Here is a 20,766-nt window from a genome sequence, read left to right as displayed (position 1 = left end):
TTGACATAAGATAATTTCTTCAATAAGATCATTATTGTCTTCAATTTTTTAGTGAGAAGAAAAATAGAAAAATCAGTTTTCTAAAAATGATTTCCAGTTGACTTTTTTTTGGAAAGAGGTGAAATAATGAAAGTTTAACAACATTTGGCATAAGTTTATTAAAACGCAGAAGTGCTGATGGTGGTTGACTGATATCCATGAACCATGAAGGCCCCAGACCTACCAGAGACTTAAGTAAAATTCAGTGAATCTTTTCTTAGGTTAATCAGATATTCCAACAAACAAAAGTGGCATTCATCTTGGCCCAGACATTTCTCACATACCTCAGATTAGCAGCTTTCTGAGCAAAACATTATTCTCCCCAAATGATCTTATGAAACAGCACAGGACTAATTTGCCTGATTGCAGTTAGTCTATATATATATATTTTATCAAATGTCACTCATTTACCATTTTCAATACTGAACTTTTCTCTGTCATTGTGAATATAGTTGAAACCTAACAAGAGCTCCTTTCATTATTACACTGAAATGATCAATGTCTGAGGTAATTTACTACCTCAGACTGTTTATGAATCGGGAATATCAGGTATCTCTGAATATATTGCAAGAAAAGAAAATATGATGCAGTTCAGATTACATCATTAACCTTGAGTGCAAAATTCAGGGTGTTTATTGCTTTTGAACAAACCACAAGATGTATTTTATCAAGTTAAAGTTATTTATTTATTCTCCACTGAACACATGCTATATTTTCCATTTCTCACACCATTGGGAATGTGCTCCCACTATAGAGTACACCATCAGGTCCCATGTTATTTTCCAGTTCAGTAATTGTACACCTAATTGTGATGAAAATCAGTTGGCAAAAATATTGTATCAAGATCAACAAATTCATACCTACGGTTTGGCCCCAACGTGGCAAATGAAAAGGAGAGAAAAATGGGTGGGGACTGCATTTTGCTCAGCTGGAATTCAGGATCAAACCCAGCTAAATTGATAACTTCTTTTCAGTCCCACCACAAACCTCTGTACTTTTTGATGCTATGACTCCCAAGTAGTCAACATTGTTAAACAAACAGGTGGTAATATTAATAAAATGCCACTCTGGAGGTACCAATCCATTGGTGCAGATTATATAAATACCAGACGTGAAAAAAATAGAAGAAACTATTTTTTTTTAACCAAAATATTCAGAGCAGTAAAAACAGAGATAAAAGTCTATCTTTTATTAAAGTTCATACAGTTTCCCAGAGTTAAGTGGGAAAAGAGCTGTACCTAACTTTTAAATTACACTGATGCAAACAAGAGAGGCTAGAAAACTGGAGCACCACACACAATGCTGGTGGAACTCAGTGGGTCAGGCAGTATCCTTTGAAGGCAATAGAGCTTCAGCATTTCAGCTGAAACATTGCCTGTCTTCCATCGATGCTACCTGACCCACTGTTCTTCCAGCATTTTGAGTATTATTCTGAATTACACTGTTTCCATGAGTCAGGAAAATCACCAGTATGCAAACAAATCTTATCCCCTAGTCACATGCTCCCTCAGAGAAACTTTTAAGATCTTCAGTTTCATTTTGATGTATTTCTATCTCCTGCTTCACATGCACGGCTGCACCATTTTGGCCACCTCGCTCATATTCCCTGTTTAATGTTTAATCATCTGACTTTGATTCACACAAACAAACACATGTGCCAATTCGAAATATATATGTGTGCTGCACATCACTTCAAAAATCCAGTTTTATTGAAAATCAGGGCATATTTTGACTTATTGCATGTTGAGTGCAAATGACCATTGAAAATTTTATAATCTTTGAGATTCAAATTCAATTCCCCATTCTCACAGAACAGACAGAGTGACATTTTGATTTTGTAAAATTGCATAAAATAGATGATGGTTCCCAACTTTTTATCAGCTATGGCTCCCTTCAGACTCTACACAAAGCTTATTTTTCCGCCCTTTCCCCTGTGACTCAGTCAAGTTTTAGTTTCTTCCGTACTTCTCTCCTTCCAACTACATTAAAAAACATTTAAAATAGTTATATTTAAAAAAAACAAGGCTTTTTCTTAAACGTGTTGTGGCCCCCAGTTGGGCCATAGGGCCCCTGCTGAGAATGGCTGGTTTAAATAACTTGTATATCAATTCAATTGAAACCCTGCAAAAGCCAGTGGACACAGCCAAAGACATCACAGGTGAAACCCTCCCCACCATCGAGAACATATACAGCGAACACTGCCAGCGGAAAACAGCAACAATCATCAAGGATCCACACCACCCAGCACATGCTTAGTTCTCACTGCTACCATCAGGGAAGAGATATAGGTGCCGCTAGACACACCACCAGGTTCAGGAATAACTGCTACCCCTTTACCCCTCAATACAAACTCAGTCAGGGACTCTTACTTTTGCACTTTATTTTTTTTCCTCTATATTGCACAGTCAGTTTGTTAACATTTCTTTATTTGTTAACATGTGCACATTGAGTCAGTTTTTTTTGCACTGCCAATAAGTGGTAATTCTGCCTCGACCGCAGGAAATAAAGAATTTCAGGGTTGTATGTGATGTCACGTATGTATTCTGAAAATAAAACTGAAATCTGAATCTACTAATTTCACATTAAAAAATGAGAAATTGAGCTGCTTGACTCACTCTTGTGCAAAATCAAAATTTGCCTTGCCGTTTCTGACATCACAGTTTCTTTCCTCACTTGCTTCACTTCTATGCCTTTAGTACAGCTTTCTTTTCATTTGGGCCATGGGTGAGTGCAAATACAATGTGCAGAATGGGGTCATTCGCAGCTGTGAGATGGCACTGCAATTTTTTTCTCTCAACCTTTTCCATGCTCTCCAGATTTTAGGGATGCTTTTAATCTGATCTCCCATTTTAAAACACCTGATTTTTATTCCATTGAACTTTTGGAACACAAGCTGGATGGAGAGAGTTTTGGCTTGGTGCTAGGACACAAACTTGCTCTCATTGTCAGGAAGACCAAGGAGCTTGATATAGATTGGAGGAAGATGGGCAGATCTCTCTTCTCAGTCCGCATCAATGGTGATAAGAATGAAGGTTCCTCGGAGTAAACATATCCTTTTCCTTGTCCACCCATGCTGATGTCATGGTCAAGAAAGTTCACCAGCACTTCGATTTCCCATTGAGGAAACAGATTCCCAAATGTGCGATCATGTACCATCAGATTCATGGGCAGTTTCTTTACCACCATAATCAGACTCCTGGATGACCCTCACAATAGTTCACTGGTTGCTTCTGCTCAGTTCCATTCAATCACTCTCTATTCCTTTAACTATGTCTTAGTTGCTCGATATCTCAGCTGCTCACAAGCAAATTTGATTTCTGCATGTGACTATAAATTTGAACTTTATTTTTGTGACTAAACTCGGTTTACCAATTGAGTTTCAACAATGTTTCTTTCCTTCTGCAGGTGCCTCTCTTCATTCCAGCTTTCTTTGCCTTGACCTGTCTCTTTATTGTTGCACTCTCACTCTACTCTGACCCTATCAATACTGGCATTGGATTTGTCATCACTCTGACGGGGATCCCTGCCTACTATCTGTTTGTGGTGTGGGACAGTAAGCCAAAATGGTTCAGAAGACTGATGGGTAAGTGAAGTATTTTCCTCATTACCCCAGGGCACAAGTTACACTTCTGTGTGTGTTTTTATTTTCATCCAATTCCTTCTTTCATAAAGACAGTGTCACTATAGAGTAACCGCAATAATTTTAGATACTGAAACAAGGTAATTGTACAATGATATACGATACCTCTTCCCATCTTTTAGGATCAGGGCAGTCAGTTTCTCCATGATGCACAGACTGAATGTTCCATAGAGTTTTCCTGAAGGCCTCTGTCATGCTTGTCCATCAAGTATCCAGACCTGTCCCGATCTGTCTGCTTCATTCAGATTTTATGCAGCCTAATCTGCTGACATTTCTCAGCGTTTTCTGGGCTTTTGTTCAGAATTGACTTGCCGTGAGGAGTTGATCATAGTTTTAGAGTTTCAGCTATGACTAAGCAGGTGTTCTCAATGAAGTACACATACATGCTGGAGAAAAGCAGCAGGTCACGCAGCATCTATAGAAAGTAAAGGACAACCAAACATTTTGGGACCCAAATATTTGGTTGCTCTTTACTTCCTATAGATGCCTCGGGACCTGCTGCTTTTCTCCAGCACGTTCGTGTCACGCACTCGACCCGAATGTCTGCAGTATTTCTCGTTTAAATGAGCGCAGTACAGGGTTCTTTTCTCTACAGACCTTACCTAAAAAGATATAGATACAAATGACACAAACTGCACATACTGAAAATCATCAATTAAAAATTGAAAATGATAGCAATTCACCAACATATCCAAGGGTGGTTTCATATTTTAGGACGGGTTAGTCACAAAACGAGTTGATCCTGATTTTTTTCATTAAGATATTCACCTGTGCTCTTTCAGTTGTTAGGATTTTCTGTTCGTGCCCCAGTGATCAATAATTCAGATGTACTGTAAACAAAAAGCAATTTTCACATCTATGTAATGTTGAGCTGCCACTGCCACCTACTTGATAAGAGCAGTTCACTCAGGCAAAAACGTTGAATCAACTTTGTAAAATCGTTCTGTGTGTTTAGAGAAAAATAGTTTAACAAAATTTAGAAGGAATAGAGGAAACTATTACAGCACTAGTAGAACATTTTGGAACATTCAGATGGAAAATGGTAGATGGGAATTTAGGAATTGTTTTTATAATCACCCAACTATCTCCTCATTCCTTGATTAGGTTTTCATTATTTGGTAGGTGAAAGATGAAAAAATCCTGCCAATAATTCTTCACCAGCCTCTTAGTGATCTGCTCTCATGATACTTGAAACATGGGTGTTTTCAATAAACCTGTAAAGCCTTGTGCATAACAGGGAAAATCTGATAAGCCACGTTGAGTTCACTGTATGCCATCAAAAAGTAAAACGCAACTCAGTGATATTTTTTATCAATTGTTTTCATGAAATCTCATCATAAAAGATCACCAGCTAATGAAACTTTACCAGTATTCAGACAAATATAGCAACTATCATAATGAAAATCTATAATTATTTAATTTTAGATTTTGATTGAAAGATTATCAAACCTTTAGAATACTTTCTGATATTATTCCTGTGAGCAACTGAAAATACAAAATTCACACTTTTTGAGCCATTGTAATTATACTTTCATTGGTAACTTGTATGTGTTCAATAACTTTTACTTACCTACATCTCCCAGCAGCCTTTAAAATGTTTTCATCCAGGGCTATAATCTGTAAAATAATCATGATTTATGTATTGTTATCAGATAGAGTGGACCAAATATCCTCAGGAGATACCAGTATTCATTGATAAACGCTTGTCTTGGCACATTCTGCAAGTCTTCAAATAATTTTGAAAAACAACAGCAAAGTTCAGAAGGTTTAACCATGGCAACATTTATATTTCTTGAATAAATAATCTATCAAGGCAGGATATGTGAATAAAAACAAAAGGAAGTGATATGTTGAAACATATGCCTTAAACTTCATTTCCAATCATTAACACATAACACAGCACATGTAGCAGGCATCAACACGAGGTGCACTTTATCCTGAAATTCAGTCCATTTAAATCCTTAGAATGAATTTATGCTGCTTGTACAGCTTCCGACCAAAGATGTATCTCCAGGGATTCAGCTTTTGATTTATTTATCCAAATCTCAAGGGTCATTCGTCATGGAAAATGGCCAATGGCCCATTCCGAAAAAAATGCCCTCCTGCTTTAGCCTCACTTGCCCGGTTTAGGCCCATACCCTCCATCTCTATACTTATTCCAAGTGTTTCTTCAAAGAAGCTAATGTACTTGCCTGTACCATGTTGTCCGACAACTCATCAGATATGCTACCATCCTCTCAGTGAATAACAGTTCTTCACATCCCTAGTAATTCCAACCCTTCCCCCAACCCTCGATGTAGAATTATGTTTTCTCATTTTCAATTTTAAATGTAGACTTACAGTATGGTAATGGGCCATTTCAGTCCATTAGTCCGAGCCACCCAATTTACACCCCATTAGCCAACACCCCAGTACGTTTAGATTGGTGGGAGAAAACTGGAGCCCCCGGAGAAAACCCACGTAAACACAGGGAGAATGTACAAACTCTTTACAGACAACGTAGGATTCGAACCCCGGTCCAGTCCTGGTGCTGTAAAGCTGTTGCGCTAACCCTACGCTAACTGTGCTGCCCCTTAGATTGTCCTACTCTATTCAACAGTCCATCACTATTCCATACATATACCCTTTCATTCCCAGAATCATCTGGCTATTTCAAATTTTCTCTCTATTTAGAAAATAGTCTGCCCTTTTAATCTTTTTCTACCAAAGTGCTTGACCCTGCACTTTCTAACATTGTATTTCATTTCCCACCTCTGCCCATTCTTCCAATCTGTCTAAATTCTGCAGCCTCCTTGTTTGCTCAGCACCACCTGCTCCTCCAACTACTTTTGTATCATCTGCAAACTTAGCCACAAAGTCATTCATTCCATAATGTAAATTATTGATATACAACATAAAAAGAAGCATCCCCAACATTGACCCCTGAAAAACACCACTAGCTTCTGGCATTTAAATAGAATATAATCCCTGTATTCCGACTCTCTGCTTCCTGCCAATCAGCCAATGTTCTACCCATGCCATTATGTATCATGTTATACCATGAGGCCTCACGTGTGGCACCTTGTCAAAGGCCTTCTAGAAATCCAATACACAACATCCACTGCATCTCCTTTATTTAGTCGTCTTGTCTTCTCTTCAAAGAATTCCAACAGCTTTTTCAAGCAAAATATTCCCTTAAGGAAACCATGGCCTATCTTATTTCTTGCCTTCAAGTAAATCATAAGCTCATTCTTGACAAGCAACTCCAACTTCTTCCCAACCACTGATGTCAGGATAACCCATCTATAATTTTATTTCTGCCATCATCCTCCCTTCTTGAAAAGTGGGATGGCATTTGCGATTTTTCAGTTCTCCAAGACTATGCCAGAATCTATTGATTTCTGACAGGTCATTACCAATGCCCCCACAATCTCTACCTCTACTTCTTTCAAAATGCAAAGGTACAATCCATCTGGTCTGGAAGATTTACCTACACTTAAACCATTAAATATTTGGAGCCCTTTGAAATAGTAACTGCACTCACTTCGCTTTTCTGATGGATAAAGGGCCAAGACCAAAACGTAGGTTATGTATTTTTATCTTTGCAATATAAAGGACTCTGTTTGACCTGCTGAGTTTCTCCAGCTTTGTGATTTTACTTTCCCTTTCCTGATACCCTTGGATATCCAGCACATCGTTAATGTCTACCACAGTGGAAAGTGATGCAAAATACTAATTTAGTTCCTCTGCCATATCCTTGTCTCCCATTATTATTTCTCTAGCATCATTCTCTATTTCTGTCCCTCATAATTTTATAAACCTCAGTAAGATTCCCTCTCAACCTCCTGTGCATGAAGGAGAGGGTGAGAGAGAGAATGAGTGTGATTGTGAGTGGAAGAGTGAGTGTGAGAGAGAGAGAGGGAGTGTGAGAAAGAGAATGTGAGTGAGCACAAGTGTGTGTGTGTGTGTGGTGTGTGTGTGTGTGTGTGTGTGTGTGTGTGTGTGTGTGTGTGTGTGTGTGTGTGTGTGTGTGTGTGTGTGTGTGTGTGTGTGTGTGTGTGTGTATGCACATACCGGTTAAATATTTGAAATATGCAATCATAGTTGTAATGTAAGCAATCTTTAAACTATTTTCCACTCAACAAGGCTTTGTTAATAGCAATTTGATAAATATCCAAACGATGGCAGAGACCGAAAGCATCGAATCCACGCTGCTGAAGATCCAACTGCGCTGGGTGGGTCACGTCTCCAGAATGGAAGACCATTGCCTTCCCAAGATCGTGTTATATGGCGAGCTCTCCACTGGCCACCGAGACAGAGGTCCACCAAAGAAGAGGTACAAGAACTGCTTAAAGAAATCTCTTGGTGCCTGCCACATTGACCACCGCCAGTGGGCTGATATCGCCTCCAACCGTGCATCTTGGCGCCTCACAGTTCGGCAGGCAGCAACCTCCTTTGAAGAAGACCGCAGAGCCCACCTCACTGACAAAAGACAAAGGAGGAAAAACCCAACACCCAACCTCAAACAACCAATTTTCCCTTGCAACCGCGTCTGCCTGTCCCACATCGGACTTGTCAGCCACAAACAAGCCTGCAGCTGACGTGGACATTACCCCTCCATAAATCTTCATCCGCGAAGCCAAGCCAAAGAGAGAGAGAGAGAGAGAGAGAGAGAGAGAGAGAGAAAGGTTGATGAATAAATAAGAGATCTTTCTCATTTTCCTTTAAAAATTCCATATTTTTCTTCACTGAAAAGAATAGTTCAGTAACTTACACAAAAGGTAACGTCTCTGATAAAGTAACATTCTTTCATAGATGCAGGTGAAGTGTTTCTGCTGAACATGGGATAGAGAGAGGGAGGGTAGTTACTTAGTTACAATGGGTGTGATTAGTAACGTAGGAAAGAGAGAAAAGGAAAAAGAAAAAACTTCTCAGGATTAAACCTCAATTGATTCAGGATTGAGCTTAATTCAATTATAGCTGATAAGCTTAAAACATTAACTGTGCAGCTCAAAGTCACCATTGCTCTTAAAAGAAACATGAAATCTTTTGGATGGAAATTGAAAAAGTACTTTAAAAAGGAGGAAAATAAACTCTGAGGATGAATAGGTCAAAATAAACTAAAGAGCTCAACAAGCAACAAGGACCTATAATTAAGTGAATCCTTGCAGTTTAAAAATCCTCAAAACATTGAAGGAAATTTCATTACCAATTCTACTTATTTACTTAAAGATTGAAGAAGATGCAAGCTGAAGTGTTCATAGTTAATCTTACAAAAACTGTAACATCCTTACTATAGCATTCAAACACTATTGGATCCAACACATTGTTAAACATTTAAAATTCCAAATCAAATAAAACAGGTGTGATGAATCTGTGATAATAAATGCCAAGACTAGAGTTAATCCAGTTTACTGAAATAAATGCACAAAACAAGAAAGGGATATGTTATAAATATTCATGACCATAAAGCGAAATACAACCAAATTGCAGTGTAACATCAAGGCTAACTATATCATAGCCTAGAGTTTACAGTAGGAAAAACTGGAAAGTTCAAGATGCTCTTTGAAAATGGCAGCAACATAGAATGTGTTTTCAAAACCTTGAAAGACAAATGTTAATCTAAGAGTAGATTTTAAGATCATTCCCTTGAATCAGAATTTATGGTCATGAACAAGTATTTGGTGTTTTCCATTAGTATCACAGTGCAAACATTCATATAAACCGCCGTACAACAATAAATTTAAAAATAGTCCACAAAAGGTAGGACAGTGTCTTTAGTTCATTGATTATTCAGGAATATGATGGCAGCAGGGAAGAAGTTGCCCTTGTGCCACTGAGTGCTCGTTTTAGGCTCCTGTTCCCTTTTCCTGGTGTAGCAGAGTGAAGAGGGCATGGACTGGGTGGTGGGCGTCTATGAGAGGATAGAGGCTGCTTTTTCAAGACACCACCCGTTGTACGTGTTCTCGATGTCGTGAAGTCTGGTGCCTGTGATGTCACAGGCTGAGTTAGCAACCCTCTGGGTATTTTTTCTGGTCCTGAGAGTTGGCACCTCCATACCAGGCAGTGATGCAGCCAACCAGAAGGCCCTCCTCATATACCTCACAAAGAATAGTCGGTGACGAGCCTTCTTTATGATTGCATTGACATGGAGGATCCAGAACAAATCCTTGGAAATGTTGAAACCCAGGAATTTGAAGTTCTTCACCCTCTCTATGACTGAGCCCTCAATGTTCCCCTGACTTCCTTTGGCTTGTTAATTAAAATAGCTTTAAATTTTTTCCAAGACTTTTTAAACTATTTTTAAAAATTGTATTCCAAGTTTAAATACAGGTTCATTTTTAGGTTGATTCTGGGAAAATAACATCTGCCTGTCTCAGACTTTTTCCTAACATCCTGAGTGCATCTCATCCATTTTGACAGCAATAAAGCAATGAGCAACAAGAAGTCCTCTAATCATAGGGCATCAATTTATTTAAGTTCACGCTTTTTAATTGAGATCAACAGTGAACATGTTCCTCACTGCAAGCCCATGTCTACAATAAAAGACTAACAAGTGGTGATTAACTGCAGATTTAGGTACTAATGTACTGGTCCATTTTCAGATATGTTTAAATCTATTTAGACAGTCAAGCCAGAGGATAGGTTGCCAACAACAAGAAGAGTAAAAATGAATTAGAGAACTATCATTGTAAATAACCCAACAATAATTTTTTTTTAAACTTCAAGGTGAGTACATGCCATAAAAGGATTTCATTCGGTTTCACCCACATTCCAGGTACTGACATTGTAATTTATGATTGTGAACAAGTCACAAAATTCAGTGTTTGCAGCAGCCTAAATCATCCTAAATGTCCTATAGCATGGATTCAACAGACATGTCAACGAATGGGAAAACTTTCCTGGATATCTTTATTGTGCACTTCAAGTTCTATTTGATGTAACAGCAATGTTGCAGCATGTACAAACCCAGGAGAGCAGAGACACAGTGGTGCTCTGAAGTGTTCAACTGCCAGTCATAATGCTGACAGTTTTTAAACAGCCTATTAATCAAGCTGATGGTGTTTGTAAGTAAAATCCTACAAGCACAGAGGTCTGTACCAAAGATGGTGAGGCCTGTGCTCGTCAGCGGCCATGAGTGTTTGCAGATTCCAACGAAACGATGTATGGCTCCAGCAATGGGAGAAGAGCAGGGAAGGTGATCACAGCAGTGAGGAGCTCAGCAGCTGGCAGACCCATAATGGCTGCGGGCTGCAGGAGACTGGCTCACGAGAACCAGGTATCAGAGCTGGGACTCGAGAGAGTGCTGAGGGCAAGAAGGGGTCCTGACTAGCCTTGGGTGCTGAAGACTTCCTGATCATTTCGGAGGTTTGGATCTGGAGCGCTCTTTCCCTATTTCTGTAAGGGGTGTAGGATGATACTAATGGTGATAACTCTTTATCCAACTTACAGCAGGCAGAAGGCTATTTTGTATAATTTCATGTTTTGTCCTATTACATGATAATAAATTTAGTTCAAATCCAAGATGGTTTGTGACCATCAATTACCAACTGATGCTCTTGTTTAGATGATAGCTCAGAGCTCCTCCTTGTTGAGACCACTTAGAGAAGAGGTAAACATGTTAAAGACCCTGCATCTACTTGAAAATTTGCTGCAATCTTCCACAAAATACAGATGAATGACTGGAAGAATTTCAGCATTTCAGGCAGCATGTGTGGAGGGAAATAGACAATCAACAATTGGATTAACAAAGTAGAGGGGAGATTGTCAGTGTAAAGAAAGAGGTGAGGAGGAGCCCTGTATAAATATGGGTATTCAGTGTTGGGCATTGAAAATGGTTTGCAAGCTCATCTAAAATCCAACTGGCCTAGTAGAGAAGTTATATTTACCTTCTGACAGATGGCAAGAAAATCATTATGTGTCAATAAAAGAACTATTTGATTTGATCTTATTCAAACCAATCCACCTGCTCCTCATGTACCTGCATTGGCAATGTTATTGAGAAAGACGAGTGTATCACCACACAATTCTCATGCCAATGAAGTCCCACCATCCTCTGTCATTTTGTTTGCAACACCACTGTATTGGATTCAGAACGGTTATTTATTGTCGATCAAGATTGGCTACAATCAAAAATCTATTAATGTGGCAGGCTCAGGATTTTGGTGGTGCTGTACTTAAATGTTTTCTAGGCTCTCAGATGTTATTTTACTAATACCCCAATGCAGTTTGAATTCACTTCTATGAAGCCAAACCTGATGAGTTTTAAGGAAGTGTGAGAATTGGAGCCCCAGTGAGAGAACAGGATGGGTTAGGGAGCACCTAAACAAGGTCCAGGAGATACAGGAGTGTAGGGATTGGTGCCACAAGTAGAAAGGAAGTGTGGGAATGGATCCAGGTCAGTGGAAAAGCAAGCGCAGGAACCAGGGAACTCATGAACTGGCTAGGCCCCACTGAGTGGAACAAAGCACAGGTGAGAGGAAATTGTGAACCTCACTTAGTGAGCCAGATGCCAAATTCCCAATGGCTAGATAGTAGATTATCAGAATTTTAATGTAATTCTTAACCACTACGAGCCACAGTAGCAGCAGAGTTGTGTATCACCATGATCTATACACTCCTGTCTCAGAATACCCTTCTATACCTTTTCCATCGAACTGGAAACCAAAGATCAGTCAGTGAAGTATGTAGTAGAGTTTTGTTAGACAATAAGCGTATCTATAGAAGAAGCCCTGACCCAGTAGTTGTTGCTAAACAGCAGGAATGAAAAAAAAACTGTTGAACCATATTGAATGGATCAGACTGGCAAATTTGCCACACCACTCTGTTGGATTCAGAACAGTTATTTATTGTCGATCAAGATTGGCTACAATCAAAAATCTATCAAAGTGGCAGGCTCAGGATTTTGGTGGTGCTGTACTTACATGTTTTCTAGGCTCTCAGATTGGCAAATTTGTTACAAAACGTACAAAAAAGTTATGAAAAATTAGGAACTAATAGGAAGAAGTTCTGTGGGCATTCACACTTACAATTATAGAGCAGTCCAGTCCAGAGGGCAAAGTTGAACCATTCTGAGGGATGTGTTTTGAAGGGAGCCTACAGAATGGCAACCTTCCATTTGGATCACTATTGTCCATAGTTCCACCTTCATTCTGCCATGTCATGTCACCTACCAACCCCAGTCTGAAAGGAAAGAAGAGAAAGCTACAAAGAGATTTGTTAATGAAATAATGATCATGATCCAGGGATGATCACTGAATAAGTCAGACATGAGCTCCAGTTTTTATTGCAGTCCCAAAACACTTAGGACCCCCTCACTGAACATTAAATAGGTCTACTTTGGTAAGAAGACACATATTATAGACCAACTACAATTATGACTGATTATGCCTGCTAAAAAAAACACCATTCATTTGATTCAGCTTGTCTTTCCCTGGTCTGCAGTTAAAATAAAGACACATTTTCCAACCTGACATTTAATCCATTGATACAAATCACCTCAGAGACTCGTTGCTGCAAGGTTGTTCCTCTCATGTGGGGCTGGTGCAGTGAAGAGAGCATCACTCATACTGAAGCCATGCCTTTCCATTTAATTTTACCTCTCTTGCTGATAGAGCATTTATTCAATAGTCAAGGAAGTTTCGAATGAGTTGATTGACTGCCTTCCAGTTTGAAGATGATTTAGTAGCAGTGACAGCTGAAGACAAGGAAGTGGGCTGGGTATCTGCATTTAGTATATTTGCATGCCAAATACTTTTTGCCCAGAGCCAATAACAAGATACACTGATACTAAAGAGGCACAGGGTTCTCAAAATGAAAGAAGTACCATCAAATGAAATAATTTCTGATCTTCTACTTGTCACTATTATCTGTCTTTTTTTTCTCCTATTTCTTTTATCACTTTTATTTAATTACAGTAGATCTTTTGTTAACAAGACTGATGCTACATGCTGATTTTACACCATGTCCTCCACCCATACGAATCTTTACACTGCTCACTATTCACTGGCCATTCTGGCCTAAGTCTTACACTATTTACATAGCTTTTAATTGCAGCTATGTAAAGTCAGTAAGCTGCTAGGGAATTGGGCTTGTGTCATATAATTAAACTGCAATTTGTACTCGACCTTGTGGGGTCGAGATGAATATAAAATTAAGATGAATATAATATTTTTGAGAGCCCATGAAATTTGTCGATTCATGTGCATCCGCAAAAAGTTTTAACTTTTCAATTTGATATCCTTCTACCCTTGTCACCTTTTCAGATGTTTTTGCCTATTTTAATGTATGCATTTCTCTATTATTTTACACTTCAAATATTTTTGTCTAATATCTCTTTATCTCAAGTATAGTTATCCAGTTTCATTGGGCCATGGTGTGAAAGCATTCTATGCTATCTTGATCTTCCATGTGAAGAGTGCCTTGTACCTTTTTTGCTTTGGAGGCTTCTGAGTCACAGAAGAATCAATCTCCAAAAACTATTAATTTTTCACTGTTAATCATTGTCTTTCTATTCTATATTAAAAAATCACCTATTTTTCAAACTCATTTTCATGGTTATAAACATTATTTCCAGATATCATTCTCTTCTGTATCCTTTCAAGTATATTGTGTTCAGTTCTGGCCACCAGAAGAATAGGAAGAATGTGGAAGCAATGGAGAGGGTGCAGAGGAGATTTACCAGGATGTGGCTTGGATTGGGAAATAAATCTTATGAGGTGAGATTAGCAGAACTGAGACTTTTCTCTTTGGAGTGGAGAAGGATGAGAGGTGACTTAATAGTGGTCTACAAGATTCTGCGAGGCAGAAATAAGGTAGACAGCTAGCGAGTAGCAAAAACCAGAGGACATATCGACAGTGAAAGGACATATCGACAGACACATTGATTAAAGAAAAATAGAGGGTTACGAGGTAAGAAGGGGATTTTTGGTAGAAAATACAAAGGTTGGAACTTTATCGAAGACTGAGAGGCCTATGTAATGTTGTACTATTCTATTTTCTATGTTCTATAAAAATTCCAAGGTTGAAAAATTAGGTCGGTGGACTAGTAAGTTTATAGACAATACTCTTTACACCTACAACTGTGTGGCTCAGTACGACAATGACACCATCTACAAATTTGCAGATGATACCACGGTAGTGGGTTGTGTAAAGGAAGAGAATGAGTCAACATACAGGAGGGAGATTAAAAATTTGGCTGAGTGGACAGTCAGTTGGTTTACATTCGTCATCTGTTTAGATTTCTTTTAATTGTTTACATGTTCATGCTTTGTCCAGTTTATTTTTTGCACTACCAATTAGTGGTGATTCTGCCACACCCGACAATAAATCTGAAACCTGAAAAATCAGTGAAGATGTGGACAGTGTAGAAAGTTATCAAAGAATACGTAGGATATAGATCTGTTTCAGATATGGGCAGAGAAATGGCATGTGCAGTTTAATGCAGACAAATGTGAGGTGTTACAATTTTGGAGGTCACATGTTGGGAGGAAATACAGAAATGAAGAACTCCTAAAAGCATTGATATGCAGAGAGATCTGGGGGTCCAGGTCCACAGTTTCTTAATGTGACCATAACAAGTACAGCAATAAGGATGGAAAAAAGGTCTTCATTGAGTGGGACATTGAATATAAGAGCAAGGAACTCTGCTGTTGCCAGAAATCAAACCTTTTGGCCACACTTGGAATATTATGTGCAATTTTATCACCTCAATACAGAAAGGATGTGATGTTTTTGGAAAGGATACACCATAGGTTTACCAGGATACTATCTGGATTAGACTGCATTAGTTCTGGGAAATATTGTACAAACTTGAGTTGTTTTCTCTGGACCATGAGGGGAGACCTTACAAAAGCTTAAAAATGATGAGAGTGGAGAGTGTATAGAGAGTGTATAGGTTTTATTCCCAAAGTAAAATGCCATATATTAGAGCATATGCATTTAAAGTGAGGGGAGGGGAATGTTTGACCAAAATGTGAGGGATAAGTTTTTAACAGAGAATTGTAGATGCCAAGGGTAGTGTTTAAGAGGCTTTTAGATAGACACATGAATGTGCAGAGCATAGAGGGATTTGTATCACATGCAAGCAGCCGAGTTTTAGTTCAATTTGGGCAAACCAGTTCAGTATAGGCATTGTGGAACAAAGATCATCCATTTGCCCTATTCCCCAAAGTCCTATTCCTCTACACCTTGCTATCTGTCTGTAAATAGATGTCATTTACTCTTCTTAGGTAGAATGTCTGTTCCTTGCTCTTTTTCCATCAGACTATTTCCAAATGCTTCTCCTGATATTTGATCCCCCACTTCTTCACCAATTATTTTGAATCATGCATTCAAAACCAGTTAATTTCCAGTCTCATTAAACTTAACTTAAACTTCACTTTGTCTTATTTTCAAACTGAATGTAATTAGAGTTAGGTCATGATTTCCCACGTGCTGCCCTACTTGCAGTGTTGTTGCATGTCCTACTTCATTACGTGGAACTAGATCTGGCACTGCATGTGTCCTTGTTTCTCTCAAAATAATTGGCACTCTGAAAGCCTTCTTCTGTACAAAAATCATTGAAATGGGTCATGCAATTGAGCACCAGTGCATATGCCTTGGGTTCTCCAGTCAAAGAGGACATGGATGGAAAATCATAATTTTATGATCCAAGTCTTTTTTTATTTTTTTTATTTTTTTCAGGGGAGTTGTATCATTTAAAGCAGATAACCAAGGTTAGAATCAGTAAACTATCAAGAATTTACAAAGATTAATATATTGTCATTTAAAAAATGTATAGCTTCATAAGCAGCCAAATGAATTGGTATTTATCTCAAGAAACTGAGCCAGTTAATAATAGATTATTGAAGAAAAAAGAAAAAGCGTTTCCTGACACTACATTTCTTATAATTATTCCAAGAAGAATTAATGGAAATAAATGGATTCAATCATATGAACTAGATATTTACTCAAAGTCACACACATGACATCCATTCAGATTATTTAATGAATTAAATTTTCTACAAATGGCAAGAGGATAGAAGATGGTGGTGCTGTGCTAGTACATTGGAAAATATTTTGAAAAGAATTATATACCTGGTCCCAGCTATTTATGATTAGAAATCCAATTTTTCTTCAAGATGGGTTTCATATGCATAAACCAACTTGTAATTGATGTCAATTGTGATCTTTTGACTTCTTTGACAGATTCAGCAACCAAAACACTCCAGATCATTTTGGAGGTTGTACCATCTGAACAATGAAAATACTGAGCAACTCATTTGGTGACACAACCTGCAGACTGCTTCGAATACTGAGACTGCACACATCGAATAAATGTTCATCATTTCAACAAAGCTATTCACTAGAACCCTAAATTCTTCCCAAAGGAAATTTTTGGCCTGGATATCCTGTGCTGGGGAATTCTCCTAGCCTTTTGCCAGTTGTGAAGAATTCTTTGAGCCATTTTTCTCAGGGATGGGTTGGAGGGGATTATTAATCTTGGAGTAGAATTATAGCTAAAGGACAAGAAAACTTACCCATTGCACCCATCACAATCCTTAACACAGTCCATCACATACTACATAATTAGTCTCTTCCTGTATGTTGAGGTCCATAGCCTGTGTTCATAATAATGAGATGGAAATCTGTATTTATTAATGCAGTAAAATTTTTGCAGAAGCATAACTCAAAGCTTGTTCATAAAGCAATGCAACTAGACTAGAGTTATGGATATGTTTGATCACATGCCGTTGGTATTTTTGTGAAGGCCTACCGAAGATATGAATTGATGTCGGAATATGAATTAAATTTATAATTTGACCTGGTTCAAGATTAAATTTACTGTGATTTGCCTTAATTCAACCACAATTTTGCTTTTTGTCCGGACAGCTATTAATTTCAGAAGAAATTACACTGGTCAGGCTCTAAAATTCTGGAGATGGCAATACCAGTCCTCAGTAATAACTGAGGCAGAAAAACACACAATTGGAAATGGACATAAGGTTGGAATTTGCCATTTATAGCTCTTTTCTTGGATTTCTTCTAGCTTCCCATCAGAAGAAACCTCGTAGAATTATAGGGTGGTTTTTTATATATGTTTTCCTGCTATGTGCACATTGCCAATGGAACTGCACTGAGTAACAAGTCAACAAAGCAATGATGAGTATGCTGCGAAGTTGTCTTCACTGCTGAGTAGCCATTGGAAGTGAAACTGATCCTCCACAGTAGCAGTGATTCCAATTCAGTAGCATGCTTTGACTCCATCCATCTTGATTTCTGCTGACTGCCGCATCTTCAGACAAATGAACTAAGTTTTCTTCTGGTATTATCTCTCAATATAATTTCAAGACTGTGATGTGTAATTTGTTTCTCCAGATTTTTAAGAGTGATTTCTGCCACTAATCTTCAGTTGCTGAACATGTTTCTCCATTTTTCTTCCCCAATTTACACTTCCCCATTAGTCCAGCAAAATTTTTACTATGTTCTCAGATTTCAGATTTGTTGTCAGAGTACATACACGACATTGTAGCAGCTGCTACACTGCTCCTGCAGCCAGACGGGTTGAGCTCAGTGAGCAGACTAGTTTATTGCAGGGTGCTGGGCTGCACTTATACTCCCTGCCCGGACCTGGCTGAGAACCATGCTGGAGGGCACTGATGTCATCCAGGCATCACGTGGTCCCCAAGCACGGGTGTCCGAGCCCCGTGCTGGAAGGAAGGGATACCCCCGACGGCGCCATTTTGGCCAGCTACCCCGCCGCGTGGCTTACAAATGGGGCCGGTTCGCCTGCCTTATGGTGAGCCACCACAGCATCACATATAATCCTGAGATTCCTTTTTCCCCTGGGTGTGGCAGATTTACCACTAATTGGTGGTGCAAAAATAAACTGTATATAGCGTAAAACATGTAAGCAAAAGAATTGTAAACAATCTAACTGGGCAATACAGAGAGAAGAAAAAGAAAATCAATAAAGTGTACAATTAATCCTTCAATGAGTCTCTGATTGAATATGCCATTGTTGAGTCTGATGGTGGAGGGGTAGCAATTGCTCCTGAACATGGTGGTGTGACTCTTGTGGCACCTATGCTTCTTTCCTGATGACAACAGTGAGAACAGAGCATGTGCTGAGTGGTGTGGGTCTTAGATGACTGCTGTTGCTCTCTGACAGCAATGCTCCCTGTAGATAAGGTGGAGAGGGTTTTGCCTGTGATGTCCTGGGCTGTGTCCACTACATTTTGGAGGGTTTTATCCACAGGAGTATTGGTGATTCCATGCCACACTGTGGTGCAGCCTGTCAGCACACTTTCTACCATACCTCTGTAGAAATTTGCCAGGTTTTCTGATTTCCTCTGAAAACTCCTGAGGAAGCAGAGGCACAGATGTGCTTCCTTCATGATGACAATGGTGTGTTGGGTCCAGGAAAAATCCTCCGAGATAGTTTCTCCCAAAACTTAAATTTGGTCACTGGAGTGTAAACCTCTGGCTTTCCTCAAGTCAACAATCAGCTCCTTAGTTTTGGTGACATTGAGTACAAGGTTGTTGTTGGTGCACCATTCAGCCAAGTTTTTAATCTCCATCCTGTTTTGAGTCACCCCATTTTTTATTCAACTCTCAACCATGGTATCATCATCAAATTTGTAGATGGTGTTATTGTCGTACCGAGCTATGCAATCGTATGAAGTGATTAAACTAGGAAGCTAGGAACACAGGCGTGTGGTGCTCCAGTACTGACGGAGATGGCGGAAGAGATTTTCTTACCAATCCTCACTGTTTGTAAACTGGAGGTGGGGAAATCCATGATCCCATTACACGGTGGGGAGTTAACTCCAAGGTTTTGAAGTTTGCTGATCAGCTTTGAGGGAATTATTGTGTTAAATGCTGAACTGAATAAAGAGCATCCTGATGTATTCATCTTTGCTGTCCAAATGTTCCAAAGTTTTGAGTAGAGCCAGTGAGATGGCATCCGCCGTAGACCTGTTACTACGATAGACGAACTGGAATGTATCCATGCCACCACTTAGGCAGCCTTTCAAAACACTTCATCACCGTTGATCTAAATGCTACTGATTGATGGTTATCAAGGCAGCATACTACACACTTCTTGGACACCGGTATGATTTTAATGCTTGATTGAAGCAGGTGGAGACTATGCCCTGCTGGAGTGAGATATTGAAGATATCCGTGAATACCTGGCCAGATGCTTTCCTCAAATTCATTCTAGGCTCACTGGTAGTCCTCGGCATTTTGTCCATCTAAATCTTCTTCCATTCACTTTTCCCAGACTGTAGAGTCATTTTATGCTTGCTCATGAGAAATACAGAAACTAAACTCATTTTGGACTGATAACATAATGCATTGGGAAATAGTGTGGTGATGTAAGGCACTGAGAGGTAGGTAACAATTGTGTCACTAATTGTAGTGAGAAAATAGATTTCAATAAAATATTGCAATGAACTCCTGCTTTTTTGTTAAAATAAGTTAGGCAAGCAAAATTACCACTGGGATAAAAGGTACACTAATCGACAACTTGCATAACATAATAGAAAGAATAAAAGTGAGGAAAAATTAGCCTAGCTTTGAATACAGCAAAACATTGTCTGAAGCAAACTGAGTATTTGTCATTTTGCTGCTGAACTAGATGCTTTTCTAATATCACATGAATGTAAATCTTTGGAAAATTAGACGAGTGTTGTTCATCTATTTGTCAAAGGTTGATTAAAACATCCTCACAGCATTTTGCTATTTTTAATAGTGCTGTACCTAAAGTTATACAAAATTACAGAAATGTCATTGAATTCTACAGTTTTATAAAGTCCATAAGGTTTTGATAGATATAAGATATATCGTGACAACCTCTGCAATTATATTAAACAGATCTTGTCTGCTGTTTTAAACCATTCACAGTAGAGAGATTGCATCAAATGGAAATTATTTTGATTTTACATTTTAATAGGAACCTGTTTAGAAATTAACTGTAAGGGAAATATTTTGTATAATTGCAAATTTTAATTTGTTTTGATTAAAGGGTACAACAACGTACTTACAGATGTTTCCTCAATTTTACCATGTTTTATAGAAAACATTTTCCAAAGAGGGGAACATGAGAATAGTATAAATTGATGGCA

General features: G+C 38.7%; 1 protein-coding gene across 2 annotated transcripts in view; it reads left to right on the top strand.

Moving 5' to 3' along the window:
* The window catches only part of slc7a11 (solute carrier family 7 member 11), a 158,624-nt gene extending 139,991 nt beyond the window's left edge, over positions 1 to 18,633 (top strand). The window contains exons 11-12 of one of the 2 annotated variants that reach the window (XM_069925388.1): positions 3,445 to 3,622; positions 17,688 to 18,633. In XM_069925388.1, the coding sequence (XP_069781489.1) occupies positions 3,445 to 3,622; positions 17,688 to 17,782 (273 nt within the window). In that variant the 3' untranslated portion in view covers positions 17,783 to 18,633. Of the gene's footprint in view, positions 1 to 3,444; positions 3,623 to 16,846 lie in introns of both variants that reach the window. The other variant, XM_069925389.1, reaches the window with a different exon arrangement.
* The last annotated feature ends 2,133 nt before the right edge of the window (positions 18,634 to 20,766 follow it).

Source organism: Narcine bancroftii, chromosome 3, assembly GCF_036971445.1.
Source record: "Narcine bancroftii isolate sNarBan1 chromosome 3, sNarBan1.hap1, whole genome shotgun sequence".
NCBI classification, from domain to species: domain Eukaryota; kingdom Metazoa; phylum Chordata; class Chondrichthyes; order Torpediniformes; family Narcinidae; genus Narcine; species Narcine bancroftii.
The sequence above is the reverse complement of the archived record's forward strand: the minus strand, read 5'-3'. Positions and strand labels throughout refer to the sequence as shown.